This window comes from Spinacia oleracea, chromosome 4 (assembly GCF_020520425.1).
Source record: "Spinacia oleracea cultivar Varoflay chromosome 4, BTI_SOV_V1, whole genome shotgun sequence".
Classification (NCBI taxonomy): Eukaryota; Viridiplantae; Streptophyta; class Magnoliopsida; order Caryophyllales; family Amaranthaceae; genus Spinacia; species Spinacia oleracea.
In genome coordinates, this window is record NC_079490.1 from 184,752,293 (window position 1) to 184,767,429 (window position 15,137).

Sequence of the window (15,137 nt, forward strand, 5' to 3'; positions counted from 1 at the left end):
GAATGTGTCTTAATTTTTCTGAAAAAGCACGACAAGGCACGACACGACAAAACACGCTAAATTTAGTAAAAGTAGCCTCAGACACAACGACTCGACATGAAAGCTCATGGGATTAGGCCGGGCTTGGGCCCTACTTTGAACTTTTAAGCAGCCCATCACGATACAATATGGGCCTGACGTGGACTCGGCCCAAAGTTCGATCCAGCCTAGTTCATCTTTACTTGACCCGTTCTGACATGACATGAGTCACATAATGAGTAGCGAATTGAATGGGCAAGCTACTGGACTAACTGACTAGGATTCTAAAAAGGAGCAAAGTAAAAATATAGTCGGCCCAATATCTTATTTCTTCCTACCAAATCAATCCAAGTATGTCTCTCTTGTATTGTTGAACCCTAAACCCCAGAAACCCCAGAAAAACCACAGAAATCCCAGAAAACCCCCAATTGCAGTTTGCAGAGCATACTTAAATGGGTCGTGCAAATCAATTACGATTACTCGGCAAAGGAATTATGTTTCAAACCAAGAAAATAGTTTCGTATCGTCAGTTTCAACACCCGATATCAACTTCTGTCGCTCCCTTTCTCTCTTCTCAATCGCAAATAAGAAGAAATATCAGTTATGTCAACCGAATGAGAAAGTCGACCATTGATGACAACACGTTGCGCCTTCTCCGCAATGAGATTCGATATGAACTTGATCATTCCCCACTCCAGCAGGTTTGATTTGTTTTTATTTGAAATTGGGTACAATGAGATTCGCTATGAACTTGATCATTCCCCACTCCAGCAGGTTTGATTTGTTTTAGTTTTTATTTGAAATTGGGTACAATGAGATTCGCTATGAACTTGATCATTCCCCACTCCAGCAGGTTTAATTTATTTTAGTTTTTATTTGAAATTGGGTACAATGAGATTCGCTATGAACTTGATCATTCCCCACTCCAGCAGGTTTGATTTGTTTTAGTTTTTATTTGAAATTGGGTACAATGAGATTCGCTATGAACTTGATCATTCCCCACTCCAGCAGGTTTGATTTGTTTTAGTTTTTATTTGAAATTGGGTTCAAATGAGATTGATTTTGAAATAAATTTGGCAGCCAGGTTCAGAAATCAATGGATTCAAAGTAGATGAGAGGGCAGGGGAGCAATGGATAAGCTTAGAAAAAGAATATGGAGAGAAAGAAGTGATTAAAATAGAAGTGAGTATGTTTAATGGGTCAGTCCCTGTTCCTAATGAGGGTGAGAAAAAGGGTTTGCCAGGCCAAGAGGTTCAATTTCATATAACTATGGTAGTTAGTATTTTCAAGAACAATTCTAACAAAGTCCTGGAGTTTATCTGCTCAGCTTGGCCCGACAATATATCCATCTCTAAACTTTTTGTACGTGAGCAAGCTAAGGTGCCACACCAACCTTATACCGGTCCTAAATACAGGTATTCATCAAACTTTTTGATGCTTGTTTTGAGTTTTGATACTTCATCCGTCTTTTAATACTCTCAACGTTTGCATTTTTTACACTATTTATTTGTTCGTGTTTTATTTATAACATAAAACATAGTCACGTGGGATGTTGTTAGAGATTCGTCTCAATGTGTATTTTCAAAATATCAACTTTTCATATTTTTTTGATTAAAGAGAACTTAATATATAAATTATCAAAGTTGTGCATTGACATACGTGAAAAGTCCAAACGTTGCGAGTATTAAAAGACGAGGAAGTACTTGTTTTGATGAGTTTTTCAGAGCTAAATTTTGTTATTAAATATGTTTGTGGTTGGTAGGGAGTTAGATGATGAGCTGCAAGATTCACTTTATGAATTCTTGGAAGAAAGGCAGATAGACGATTCACTTTGCAGTTTCTTGCACAAGTATGTAAACTATAAAGAGAAGGCTGAATACATTCGTTGGATGAAAACTGTAAAGTCAATGATGGAGAAGTAGCATGTTTCAATACTCTACATAACTCACTACATGTATCTGTATCATGTATTTGCTGCTGCTGGTCACTTGAATACTTGATATACTTCCCTATTCTTTTTTAAATGACACAATTATTTAAGCACGTTTGCAATGCATGATTTCAAACATTAATATCTTCGATTATTAATAAGAAAAAATTATAAAAAATTGATATTTAAATAATATTCATTGAGAAGAATCTAATAAGATCCATACGACTATATTTTTTCTTAAGTATAAATCACAAAACAAAGTCAAATGAGCTTGTGTGAATACTGTCAAAAACTCAATTGTATGTAAATAAGAACGGAGGAAGGAAGTATGAATTAATATGATGGTCAACTTCACTTGACACGTATTATTGGCATATATTGACACATATTTATTGGCATAATAAGTCTGTCTTGTCTACGGAGCATGTGGGTGTGGGCCGTGTGGCTCTAAAGTTTTCATGGATTTTTTTGGTATCTTATCCATTGCGTGTCTTGGGCTTGAGCCCAATTTCGCTATAACAATTTCAGTACTGAAACTTTGTGCACATATGATATCTTCCTAATACCAAGTATTATTATTTACGGACTACTCCGTACTTAATTTAGGCCGGTCTTCGGTGTCTAATACTCAACATCTATGATTTTGTCCGTAAAGCCATATCGTTATATAATACTTCCTCCGTTTCGGAAATATCGCACCATTTGTTTTTTACACTATTCACACAACGACTTTGGCCATTTGTTGAGATTCGTACGTACGAAAGTTTTAGTCATGTGAGGTAATGTTAGATTCGTATCGATAAATATTTTCTAAATATTTTTTTTTAATTTTTACTTGCACACGATTTGAGATATTAAGAGTCAAAGTAATGGTTAGAAGAGTAATAGTCAACCATGGTGCGATATTTCCGGAACGGAGGAAGTATATTAGATTCTCTTTCATACAAAAAAAAAACTTGATTGCCTTGATGTTGATATATGCACATGATTGGGGATTAACCAATATAATCTTGACTTCTTAACTACTCCAATTTCAATTACAACTTACTCCTACATGATTGAGTACAACTTGAAGGTTTGTTCCACATGCTCCTTTAGTTTGTTTTAATAGTGAAGTTCCTACATTTCATTGTCTATCTTTGATAAATCACATCCCTTTTTTTTTTCTTTTTTTTCTTTTATTAAAATAAAATCATAATCAGAGATTCAGAGTCTTAGATAACAAGTAAACTAGGTGCCTGGAATCGGACATCGGAGTGCTATAACAATTTGTGTCAAGATCCACTCCACTCTCCACACATACTACGTACATGAACCTTGTTCCAGAACTACTAGATGTCTAGATGCTGGAGTCCTGGATCCGAATTATAATGGCAAACTTGATATACGACATTACGACACATACCCCGTTGTACAATAGCCTGCTATTCTGTCGTGGTTCACCAAAATTCTAACTAATAACCTACCAAATCACCTGCTGCTAACATGATTATGTTATATTTTTAACCTCTTGTCAAAATCACACGCATACAAATTGACTACTTAAAGTACACGAAAATTCACCTTTCAATGTAAACCAAAAAAACAGATCACCCTTCCGAAATGCAAGGTGGGATTCAATGTCTGCAACGTGCCACCCCGTGTCACCGTAGCATACACAGTATTAAGAAAAGGTACAACCCTATAAGTTCACAGTCACACACAACTTCCTATACCGACTATACAAGAAAGAATAGCCCCCGACAAATGCTGTTATCAATCTCATTAACTTCATTCCTAGTCCTCATGCTCATTTTGGCTTTTCCTGTCCCCGAAACTTGCAGATACCAGCTAAGTAGAAGGTAAAGTAAAGCAGGAGAAACCATTGTGTCTCCACAAAGAATATCCAATCAAGTTCCCCTTACTTGGTCAGCCAGTATATCAATATGAGGAATGTGCATACAGATGCAATAAGCGAAAGTATGATAGTGTCCATCGACTTTTTCCTCTTTATAGATGCAAGAATTTGATTCACCTGCAGCATTGTCACATACATTATACGAGTAATGTACAATTGCACATCAAAAAAGATGTGAGTTATCTATTATATTAGTTGGTGGATATTAGGACCTAAACGGACCCACAACAGTACAACACCGACAATAACCATCTTATGGTGTTTCTTACTGCTTTTCTTATGGTCTATTTTTTTTTTTAACCAAGTCTCACCTGAATCAATATCTACCAATATCAAGCAGCTTTAACATGCGAATCAATATTAACCCATTCACCCGCCTCATTTTTACCTTTACTCCTCGTTTGGTAGCCGGTCATAAATAGTGTTAATGGGAATGAAGTTGTATGTAAATTTGTAAGGAAAATCAACATTTATTCTCATGGTAATGATAGTTCACTCAAAATTATCTCTTTTTCTTCATAAATTTCCATTACAATTTGGGAGAGTGATATTGGGTGGGAATGCAACTTTATGAAGACAAACACCATGTTTGAGATAAGTTTAATTACCATGGACATTATGCTGTTATTTTTCTTGTCAAATAACACGTAGATTTATTCTTAGATTTATTCTCATTGCCACCATTTATTACGGCTATCAAACGGGCCGTTAATGCTGGAAATAATTTTATCAACAAAAACTCCATGACTCATGAATTTGAATATCTACGAAAAGGAAAGTTATTCCAAGATCAATTATCGTAGTACGTACCGTTGGAAGACGACTGCTAACATTACTGATCTTCGAATTGATGCCTCCAAAAGTTGAACGCTGAAGTACAAGTGTTCCAAGGGTAGATTGTGCTTGAGAAATAACAGAATCCATCTGCGAATCAGTGGAATAATTATAAGCTATTCCAAATCTATGAAGCAAAGAGGAAAAGGGAATTAGAGATTTTACCAAAAAGAATAAAGCATCTAAAACTGAGAATACCCAATATCCTAAATTTTTGAAGAAAACTTTTCCTTAAGTTGCTCATTTGTCAGCTTGGGACCTTCCTTTTCTTCTCATTTACCTCAGCTCAGACTATTACAGGCTTACAGCTATAACTGCGCCATTTAAAGCTGGTTGCTTATTACGCAAGAGTTTGATTGAGAGCTTGTTTACATTTATGAGCATTTGTTTCACTCAGAAATATCCAGTTAAGTAGTGCAAACTCTTGCCAGTTTCTTTATGGAAGTTCAGTCTAAGAGGGGGGCTAAACTGGGTACAAATTTGAACATTTTAAGGGCTTTTGCTTTGTTCTACGATATCTACCCACCGAAAAGGTAGTTATATGTACTGTATGCTAATAAAAATAAAACTTCATTATGACAAATGGAATCCTCTCTAAGAGCATAGGAAACAACATTTTAACTACATGACAAAGTAAACATATTCCACTAAATCCTACTCCCTCCGTCCCAAAATTAAAATTATAGTATTGTATTCTAAATCAGGCGTCCCATAATTATAGTTTTGTTTCCTTATTTGAACATAAAATACTTCCCTGTCACCCTAATTTAGGACCACAAAACAAAAAAAAGCATTGAAAACCTCCCCATGTACTATATTCCCCTTCGCCTATTCCTGTTTACATGTACTATATTCTACTTTTTCATCATCAATATACTATATTTTAATTTCCCACACACTATATTCCACTTATCTTATAATCTGTGTTTTTAGTCAAACAAGACTATAATTTTGGGACGGAGGGAGTATAAACTAGCATAGTAGTTGGTGAAACAAGATTTATTCTACTTTCAAGCAGAATGACCCCTAGAGTATTGACCGTTGTTTCTAGTTTTCAGCACCATTGGGTGTAATGTAGGGTAATTCTCAAATTTGGCCAATTCGTTGGCGTCAACATGAAGCGTAACAGCTCAATAAAACAAATTACTAAAACCACTTAAGTTTCCCGGTGGAGATTTGAGTCACTTGACCATCAAAGGCTGTTACCTAATCAAAATTCTTATCCAGACCCCATTCAGAATACATAGCTAAGAAGTAACAATCCTTAGGTAACGAAGACTGGTCACATCACCCACCCCAATCTTCACCAAGGCCCCTGGCAGGTATATAACCAAAACAACTTATTGGAAGGTGGTTGTATTGTCAGTTTGTCACACCCATTGTTTTTCTCTGGAAATGGCAGGTACCAAATTCATTACACGTGTCAACCAGGCAAGGCCCAAAGATGAACAACTAAATCCTACTGTCGCCCTGCCATAGAAAATTAGTCCTGGCTATTATTTTCATCCTAGATCATGCAGTAACAACAAAGTATGTTGTCTCCAACATTGGCCAATTCTTTCCTGAGTTTTCACCCATTACATTCACAATAAACCTCTTAGAAGTACCCTAAAGTATTATCAAGACTAAAATTTACTCTCTTTGTTTTAAGAAAATCATATGTTTCATTTGATCGTCCTACTTATCAGTTATCATTATATCTCTATACATTGTTAAAAGAAAAAAACTTGTCAGTTAATATCTGTTTATCTTAATCTTCTTGAGTTCTTGATAACACTCAAAGTCAAAATAAAAGAGAACTTTTGGTTGTTGAGAGAACCATGACCTGAGTATACACTTGAACAATAATTTTTCTTACAGGGTGCAAACTTTTAACATGATCAAACTAAGGATGCAGACTTCTAACTATAGTTATATCTAATTGTCTATGTACAACTTTATATGCTAACATGCTTATCTGATATGATTTCATCTCACAATAAATGATAAAAAAATATGCCAAGCACTAGAGAAGTAGATATTGATTAACAATGTCAAAAAAAAAGTAGATATGAAGTGAGAAGAGCGTGGAATTATGCAGCTATAGCAGCATCTTAACTTATCAGAAGTTCAGAACTAGTAGGTACTTCAATTCTCATAAGAAATATCAACACAATTAGCTGTAAATGGAGACCTTTAAGAAGAAGTAATAGTATGAAAATACACTGAACTTTAAACTCACCAAGTATAAAATGCTCTTATCTGGTTCAAAATGGCATCAAATGAGAAAAACGATATAAAGCTGTATAAGAACTAAGCAGAGTAACAGAATTCAGAGAGTAACTCCGATGAGGATAACCCAGGTAAACCTTTTATCTTCTCTTATCTTCCATTTTCCACCCTACAAGGAGGTAGGTGATTTTGGCTCAAGGAAGGGGGAGGGGGGGGGGGGTGAGAAAATATACTCCATACATGTAAAGTTTCATCTTCAACAAAGGGAAAAAAGATTAAGCAACTAATTTTCTCATAAACAATAGTATAAAGTCCTCTATAACGCAGATTACATCCATAACAATTACCCTTCCCTCCCCTACACCTTTACCCAATTCATTGGTCTCGGATCCCCTTTCCTTTTCCTAACCTGCAACAAGTTCATGACCTTCTGCCAAACTGCATGGTGTTTGCTAGAGCTGATTTCATTTCAGTAACAATGCGTATTCCTTCCAAATGACAAACGTAAATTGTAAATTTGTCGACTCGTATGATAAAATGCCATACTCTTCTTCCTCAAATAATGAGAAAATTGTTTATATGACAAATGTATGTCATCCGCCTTGTATAGTTGCATATAACCTAACTTCAACATTACAGATTTCGAGATTGAATAGAAATCATGCTTGAAAATACAAATCTATGACGTTATTTAGTCAAAGTAAATAGCCAGAGTAGGAGCACAAGAGTATAATCCCATTCCATTTGGCTAATGGCTGAGAAAACTAGAAAAGAAGCCATTGTCTTAAGATAATGCTTACATACTGCACTTTTCTGGTGTAAATCACTCCCGGCTCCTGGTATACAAACTATTACTAATAGATTGCATAAAGACTTAAAAGAGGATGTGAGTGGAATCTCTTATCAGTTATCAGGGATACGAGAGTATTATTCCGTTATATTTGGCTAATGGCTGGAAAAACTAGAAATTACCCATTTTGACTTAATATAATGCTTATATGCTACTCTTTCTGGTGTATAACACTCCTTAACTAACTACTACTAACAGATTGCATACAGAGAATGAGTGGAATATAATATCAGGAATACTGATCTCTCTCTCTCCCCCCTGTTAAGTGTTCATACTTCATAATCTCCAACTCATGATAGAAAAGTACAACAGCTGCCACAACTATATGAAAATGTTAAGTAGAGTACTAAGATGTCTATTATCATCAATGGAAACCCTTCAATTGTCAACCGCATCAGAGGAAGATCGGACTTATACCCTCTCTAACACACCTCTATTATTTTCATTACACCTTTGTACACGGAAATCCAAGCAAGGCCATAGCTGTTGCGTCTCCTGACAAGGCTCAACTAAACGTAGGAACTTTGGCCTGAGGCTCCACAAAATAGCAAGAGCTTCGACTTGTAAACGAAAAAAGTAAGGGTTATTGGTTGCACACATCAAAACATTACTGATGACACATAAACGCACTTGCTACTTCCATGAATCTGGTTTAACACAAAAGAAAAACTCCAATCTCTGCCAATGTTTAGAAAAGTTTATTCAGGCTAAGAAATTTTCACCATAGAGTTAAAGGAGCTAAGTATGGTCCATCAAGACTTCTTAAGATTCCACACTTCCACCAGTTCCATGAGATGTGTTGCTAATGAGAATGGGTCACAACTAGTCCCACTGTTAACCAGACTCGTGTATCGTGATGCTACACATGTCCCAACCTTTCATCATACAACGTATGCAGCTGTAGTCTAAGAAGAGGCACTAGAATTTAGATAAAGCAAAAGTAATGGTCAGAAGACCATAAGCATTTCATATTGGACTCATAATCTCAGTGGAAAGAGGTAACTCATAATTTCAGCTGTGCAGCAGCACTAAATATGAACGAAACAAAGATCTCCAGGTCAAGAGAGGTGGTGTAGAAGGATAATATTCAGGTTAGTGGTTGGAAAATCTCAAGTGCACTCATTCTCACTTGGCTGTGAACTGAAATTTGAAGCACACTGTACCAGAGTCCCTGATAAACAGGGTGTTAGGGGGGATGAAATTCAAGATGGAAACCAAGAACAATAGTTGACATAAAAGGGGAAAATAATTCCAAATTAGATGAAAAAGAACTCACTCCCAACCATCAATCAGTCCCGTGATTCCGTGAATCCCATAACAAACATGAAACGCCCGTCCTTATATACTACTCAAAATATATCCTAGACTGGGGAAAGAAAAGGTACAAATAGCAGTAATTCTACAGAGTTTTATTCCTTAAGCCGGTATCTTCATCACTCAAGTATGAAAAGTAAAAACTAGTGGGACGTGTTACAACAATACCATACTAACCGCTGCCAGCATTAAAAACAGCCTGTAGGACATAAACCAGTAAAATCTGCCGTACAATTTATAGCAATCTGGCCGTCTAGGGTATTAAAAGCAGGGTATGCCGTAAGGCACGTAACTACTGTAAAACATTCCTTTTTATGGTGGTTCAAGAGACACAAATAAATTTATTTATTTAAAATCCCCACTATCTGCTGTAGGTCTAAAATCACCATACTCACAACTGTAAATCATCTAATGACATATGCACCGTAGAGACATACTAAAGTGGTAATCTTACAGTGCTGTAAAAGACCCTTTTTCTTAGCAGTTTCAAAGACATCTGTAAACAATCAGAACCTTTTTGTAGCGCTATATAACAAGAATGGTTATGGAACAACTGTAAAATATACAACTAAACCACTGTAAAAGATGTTGTAAAAATGAAGGATAAAAGAAAATAAATCCACATCAGCTCCTCATGGATGGAATTGAAGGTTTAAAAGTGATAAATGAATGAATCCACTCACTCAATACATAAGAAAACGTGATACGACAAGTGAAAAACAATATTTATCTAATACCTGCCCTGTGTTCCTGCTGATAGTTGCATGCTCTTTCAGCAAAGATTGCTCCCCTGACCCTCCTTCTTCTAAGTCTAGCCTGCTCCGATCAAATTCCCTAAAGTCTTGTAGCAGTGACGCATGTTCTTGCTTAGCTCTGAGACTAGACCGGAGCCGATAAAACTCCTGCACTTCAACCATGTCAAACATCAAGTTAGATCAAAAAGTTAATGGACACCTAAAAAGCGACGAGTTACAACAAACAGTGCAACAATTACTGGAATGTGAGGTTGAGAATCACAATAAACAAAAGAAGTTATTCCTACTTGTAAATAATCTGAAATCATAAAAATATACACATTAGAATCACTAGACTAATGACATACGACATGCAATCAAGCATAGTGTTCAAGTACTCATTATCCATGAAAAAACATAACACCAGTTTCTGCTGGAGAGAATTCTGTTAAAATTAACAACTTTGCAAGGTAAAAATTGTGTAAATTTATGTTGAATGTGCCTACAAACTTTACAAACTCACTAACAACAGATTCAACTTCTTTTTTCCATTTCTAACTTCCATAAATATACATTTCCTTTTGGATACAAAGGGACGTATCGATGTGCAAGGTACACACCATATAGTCAAACAAGGATGATTGAACTCAGTAATTTATTTCTTCTTTTGAGGCAAAAACCTTCAATATTGTCTTACGCATTGATGAAGAAGGAAAAATTCCACAGGATGCTGAATATTTTGCAGGCTCTAATAAGTAGTTCAGAATCAACATCTATACAGACATATATCTCTACAATTTAAATTTATATCTCCACAATTTTAATTCTACGCTAATTGTTTACCTTTTTTTTTTCTTTCTTTCTTTCTTTCTTCTCCGAGCCTTTAGGGGGGGTGGGGGGGATAGTTTATACATATATAAGATAATTTTAACAGCATAAGGAAAAGATCATGCATAGCAGTTCAGTTAGGAGATGTTAAACTCTCATCAACTATGTGGCTGAAGAGGTGACATGCGGATCCAGCATACCTGAGTTAAATCTTGAAGGATCTCTTGGTGTCGGGTTAAGGTATGAGAAACCATCTCTGAGCCTCCAGATGACACCCATGCTCGCATTTGATTGTTAACGAGATCAAGTTGCTTTAATAATTGTTCTACTCCAAACTCAAGGTTGTTATCTGTAGATTCGACTTTAGTAGCAACCAGTTTGCGGTATGAATTCATCTGTTCATCCAACTGTGCTTCAAGGTTCCTAGCCTAAATTTGTGAAATAATTGCACCAAGTTATCAAGCATTTGGCATTTCAAGTCTCAAGACTAACTAAATAAATGGGACATTCGAAAAAAGATATGACGCGATATTCACAGAATGAAGAATGAATATAGTTTGTTGAATCAGAAACAGCGCAGCAACAAAGTTGATACTCCCTAATGGTTATATACTGGTCATCCTAAGAGAATCACCGTTTTAGGTTTCCAAAATTCTTCATACTGCTTAAAACGTTGAATTCAATTTAAAAATTTAGCATTAGATCATGTCAATTTCCACACCCTTCACATAAATTGGTATAACCCTAAAGTTCAAATCACGAAATTGCCTAAAAACAGTGAAATTCAACAAAAAAAAATCCAATGAATTGACCACAGCATCACAATTGAAACAGTAGTCACCCAAATGAGCTCTGAGTAATACCTAATTACCGATATTATCAAAGAAAAGAAAGAGGAAGCAAACCTGTTTTCTAAGGGCGTCCCAGGAGCTAGGAACATCCATGGTGGAAGAAGAATGCAGATCAGGGGAAAGATTGGATCGTCGGTGACAAAAAGGAGGAGAAAGGAAATTGTTAATTGTTACGATCAAAATATTTGACTCAATTTCCCCCACTTGTTTACGTCAAGTGTGTTTGACGCAACTACAAACTTTCAAGAGTACCGAGAGTTCATAGGTCATTGGGGCTGAACTTGGTAGGGAGAACCGGTGTTCGATCCCTTGCAACAATAATGAATAAGCCCTAAGGGTGAACCGGTTGCTAACACCCAAAAAAAAAAAAAACTTTCAAGAGTTCAAAGGTTCATTGGGTCATTGCTCTATACACCTGTCTAACACTCTAAGCAAATCGGCGTCCTGACCCACCCATAATCCCATATAGCTAATTGTATATGAACCTTTTTACGATTAGGAATTATTTATTTTATATTATTTTGGTGTAGAGAAAGCCACAAGGGAAAAGTGACAAATGATGTAAACGAGATTCGATCTCAGATTTTGGGTACCACCCTCTCAAGACTTTATCAACTAAGCTAGTTTGCATCCATTTGAGTCATTTATTAACACCAATCGTTTTATACGGAGTAGCATAAGTCTGGAGTTAAGTATTGTTCGATACTAGTACTAGATTAGGTCCCGTGCACGCACGGTTATCTGAAAATTATTAATTGACTATCTTTTTTAACTGAAATATTTATCCCTTAAATCTATTGCGTAATTAATAAAACTCGAATGTACTCATTTTATCATATAATATACAATTTCCGCTCTATTACGTATTATATATTTTATATGTTTAATATGATGATTTTGATCGAATTAAATATTTGATATGCTTAATATGAACAAAATATTATTATTAATATGAAGATGTGACTAAATATTACCAAAATTGTTTAATAATGTCCTATTTAATAATCCTATAATTTTTTCTATTTATAAAAATTTATATAAAATGAGAGAAAATAAAAATAGAATAAAGTAATTTTTTTTTTAGGAAAGGATTTTTGGCGGGAAAAAATCGCACCAGGAATTGACACGTGTCATTCCTGGTGTCTCTTTTAGTATATAGTAAGTAATAGAAGTTATATTTATAATGATAGTTTAAAAACATTGTGTATCATCTCTGATTCTCTTATATTATAGGTAATTAGGTAAGTTAACTATTCTCGATTTTATAAATTGAATAATTGTAGATCACTAGACGTGCACTATTTTTGGTGCAAATGAGACAAAAGAGCAATATAAATTACAAATAAGGGATTCGGACCTGAAACCTATAATACACATATCATTAATGTTACTAGACGTGCACTTTAACCTTGGTTATACATGTACTTTTGGGATAATATTTGCAGCTTGCCAATACCTTTAACAACAAGTTTACCATTGAGCTTTTCCCCGATGAATAAGACTTTTGTATATGTACAATAAGTCATAGGTAATATTCTCAGTGGGTCATACCTTCCCATTTGTAATTTATATATGTGGGTCATTCGGGGGGGGGGAAACAACATTTTTTTCACAATCAAAATAACTCAAAATTCATCAAATTTAATCTCAACTTTTCCATTGCGATAAAAGTTATGATAAAAGTGAAAACATTATAAATAAACGTAATTTGTCTTGTTTAAATAAAAAAAATAGAGGAATGTCAATGCACATTAATTAGTCGTTAACACGCGTGTAAAATAACAAACATAAAGAGCAAAAAAAGATGGAGACGGTGGTACTCTTATAAAAAAAAAAAAAATAGTACAGAATGAGCAGTTATCGACTAAAAAGAAGAAAAATGTGTATGTTGAAATTGGTATTAAAAAAAAAAGTAAAGATATTGGATCATTCTCCTTGCCAACCCATTGAATGAGCTCGTTGTTGCCACAAGAAGGCAAGTTTCATCTCTCGACGTATGAGTGCCTCAGCACGTTCTCGAGCTTCTTCGCATGTTTCAATCGCAATGGTACATTTTTCAGCTTCATGTTGATACTGAGAAGCTACTCTTCGTGCCTCTCTGTATGTTGCATTCATGTGACGAATTTGTTGTTGCGCAACTGCCTCATGTAACTTCAACTCCTCCATTAGAAGCTCTGCATATTGTTTTTCCATCTCCGTCTCGAGCTCTGGATCACTTTTACCACAATCTATTCATTCCCCATCACAAATTACTTATTAAAACTACCTATTATCAAAATTAATAATAATAATAATAATAATAATAATAATAATACATTTTCAGCAGGATCGGGTTCGCCATAGCTAGAGGAGTGGGGGCCCAGATTGTATCTCGGCTCCCCTCCAACTTCTTGTAGTTCACTTGATCTTTGTAGCTTGTTAAGCTTATAATAATAATAATAATAATAATAATAATAATAATAATAATAATAATAATAATAATAAAGAGTTAGTATTACCTTCAATTGAAAGGTTGACAAAACCTGTATGAGAAAAAACTGAATTAATAAATTGTGAAAATTAAATTGAGCGAAACAAGGTAAGAGAGAGAGAATATATACCAGGAGCAATGTTAAGGATGGATAAAGGAGGTGGGCAGTCACAAATACAAGGTGAGCAATTAGAAGAATAAGAAGGATGATGTCCTAATTTGGAACCCTTCCAATATAAACTTAGACCAATTATTAAAACTGTTAATGCAATTCCAAATCCTACCAAACTATTCCTAACACAATTTCCTGAATTTCTTGATAATGATATCATCTTCTGCGATCGATTTTTGTTTTCTCTCTCAATTCTCTTTTTAAAATTTTGTATGATGCATGAAATTGAAGAATTCTTTCTATTTGGTGTTTGTTTTTGTCAAAATCAGTTACTAATTACCTATAGTTGAGGAAACAAATCGGAGGTAGTTACAATCTATCAATATTTTCTCCCATAACAACTTTAATTTATTCTTCTAAAACACAATTCTATTTTTGATTAATTCGAGAAAAACCAACGTTTAAGGGTATATTTTACCTACAACCTTAATAACATGTCAAAATTTATTTTGTAAAGATTAATATGTCTTTTTTTACGGGGAAGAACAATATCATTAACAATAAGCGATACGACATCTACGATGATAAAATAGGCGTACATATTACATATTCAAAGAAAATACGTAATTATTACAATCAAAACAATTATTATTCTACCCCTAAACAACATCTCGCATCCCACCGCTTTTAGCTTGATACAAACAGTAATTTTTGATATTTTCACATCTTTCTAAATCAATCGAAATAATTCGTGCGCAAGTTCACATGATTACTTTTAAAACATATCCATATAGAAAAGATAATTTTGGAGGGGGGCCTTTGTGAAGTTAGAGTTAATCCTTTGTTTGATTTGTCTTCCCAGTTCCAACAATGATGTCAATGGAGAAGAGAGAAGATTTATGGACATCCACAGACAAGGTTTACCACGTCATCTTCTGCTTCTCCCTAACAGTTGTGTTTACTCTCCTTATCTCCCGAACTCCTTTCCACTTTGTCCGTAGACGCTCCCTCTTCATCGCTTCTTCTCTCTCTCTACTTGCCGGCGCCGCCAAAGAATTTTCCGATTACTTAGGATTTTTCCGTTC

At 35.0% G+C, this 15,137-nt stretch overlaps 3 protein-coding genes across 3 annotated transcripts; 1 reads left to right on the forward strand and 2 right to left on the reverse strand.

Moving 5' to 3' along the window:
* Positions 1-353: 353 nt before the first annotated feature.
* LOC110805206 (uncharacterized protein At2g39795, mitochondrial) lies at positions 354-2,061 on the forward strand. Its single transcript, XM_022010812.2, has 3 exons — positions 354-719; positions 1,099-1,433; positions 1,781-2,061. The coding sequence occupies exons 1-3, from the start codon at positions 471-473 to the stop codon at positions 1,938-1,940; spliced, it is 744 nt and encodes a 247-aa protein (XP_021866504.2). The 5' UTR covers positions 354-470; the 3' UTR covers positions 1,941-2,061.
* Positions 2,062-3,426: 1,365 nt separating this feature from the next.
* On the reverse strand, positions 3,427-11,684 carry LOC110805198 (Golgi SNAP receptor complex member 1-1). Its single transcript, XM_022010805.2, has 5 exons — positions 11,525-11,684; positions 10,820-11,047; positions 9,795-9,959; positions 4,659-4,772; positions 3,427-3,965 (listed from the first exon to the last, which is right to left on the reverse strand). The coding sequence occupies exons 1-5, from the start codon at positions 11,561-11,563 to the stop codon at positions 3,852-3,854; spliced, it is 660 nt and encodes a 219-aa protein (XP_021866497.1). The 5' UTR covers positions 11,564-11,684; the 3' UTR covers positions 3,427-3,851.
* Positions 11,685-13,128: 1,444 nt separating this feature from the next.
* Positions 13,129-14,437, reverse strand: LOC110804551 (uncharacterized). Its single transcript, XM_022010159.2, has 3 exons — positions 14,071-14,437; positions 13,969-13,992; positions 13,129-13,698 (listed from the first exon to the last, which is right to left on the reverse strand). The coding sequence occupies exons 1-3, from the start codon at positions 14,270-14,272 to the stop codon at positions 13,397-13,399; spliced, it is 528 nt and encodes a 175-aa protein (XP_021865851.2). The 5' UTR covers positions 14,273-14,437; the 3' UTR covers positions 13,129-13,396.
* Positions 14,438-15,137: the final 700 nt, after the last annotated feature.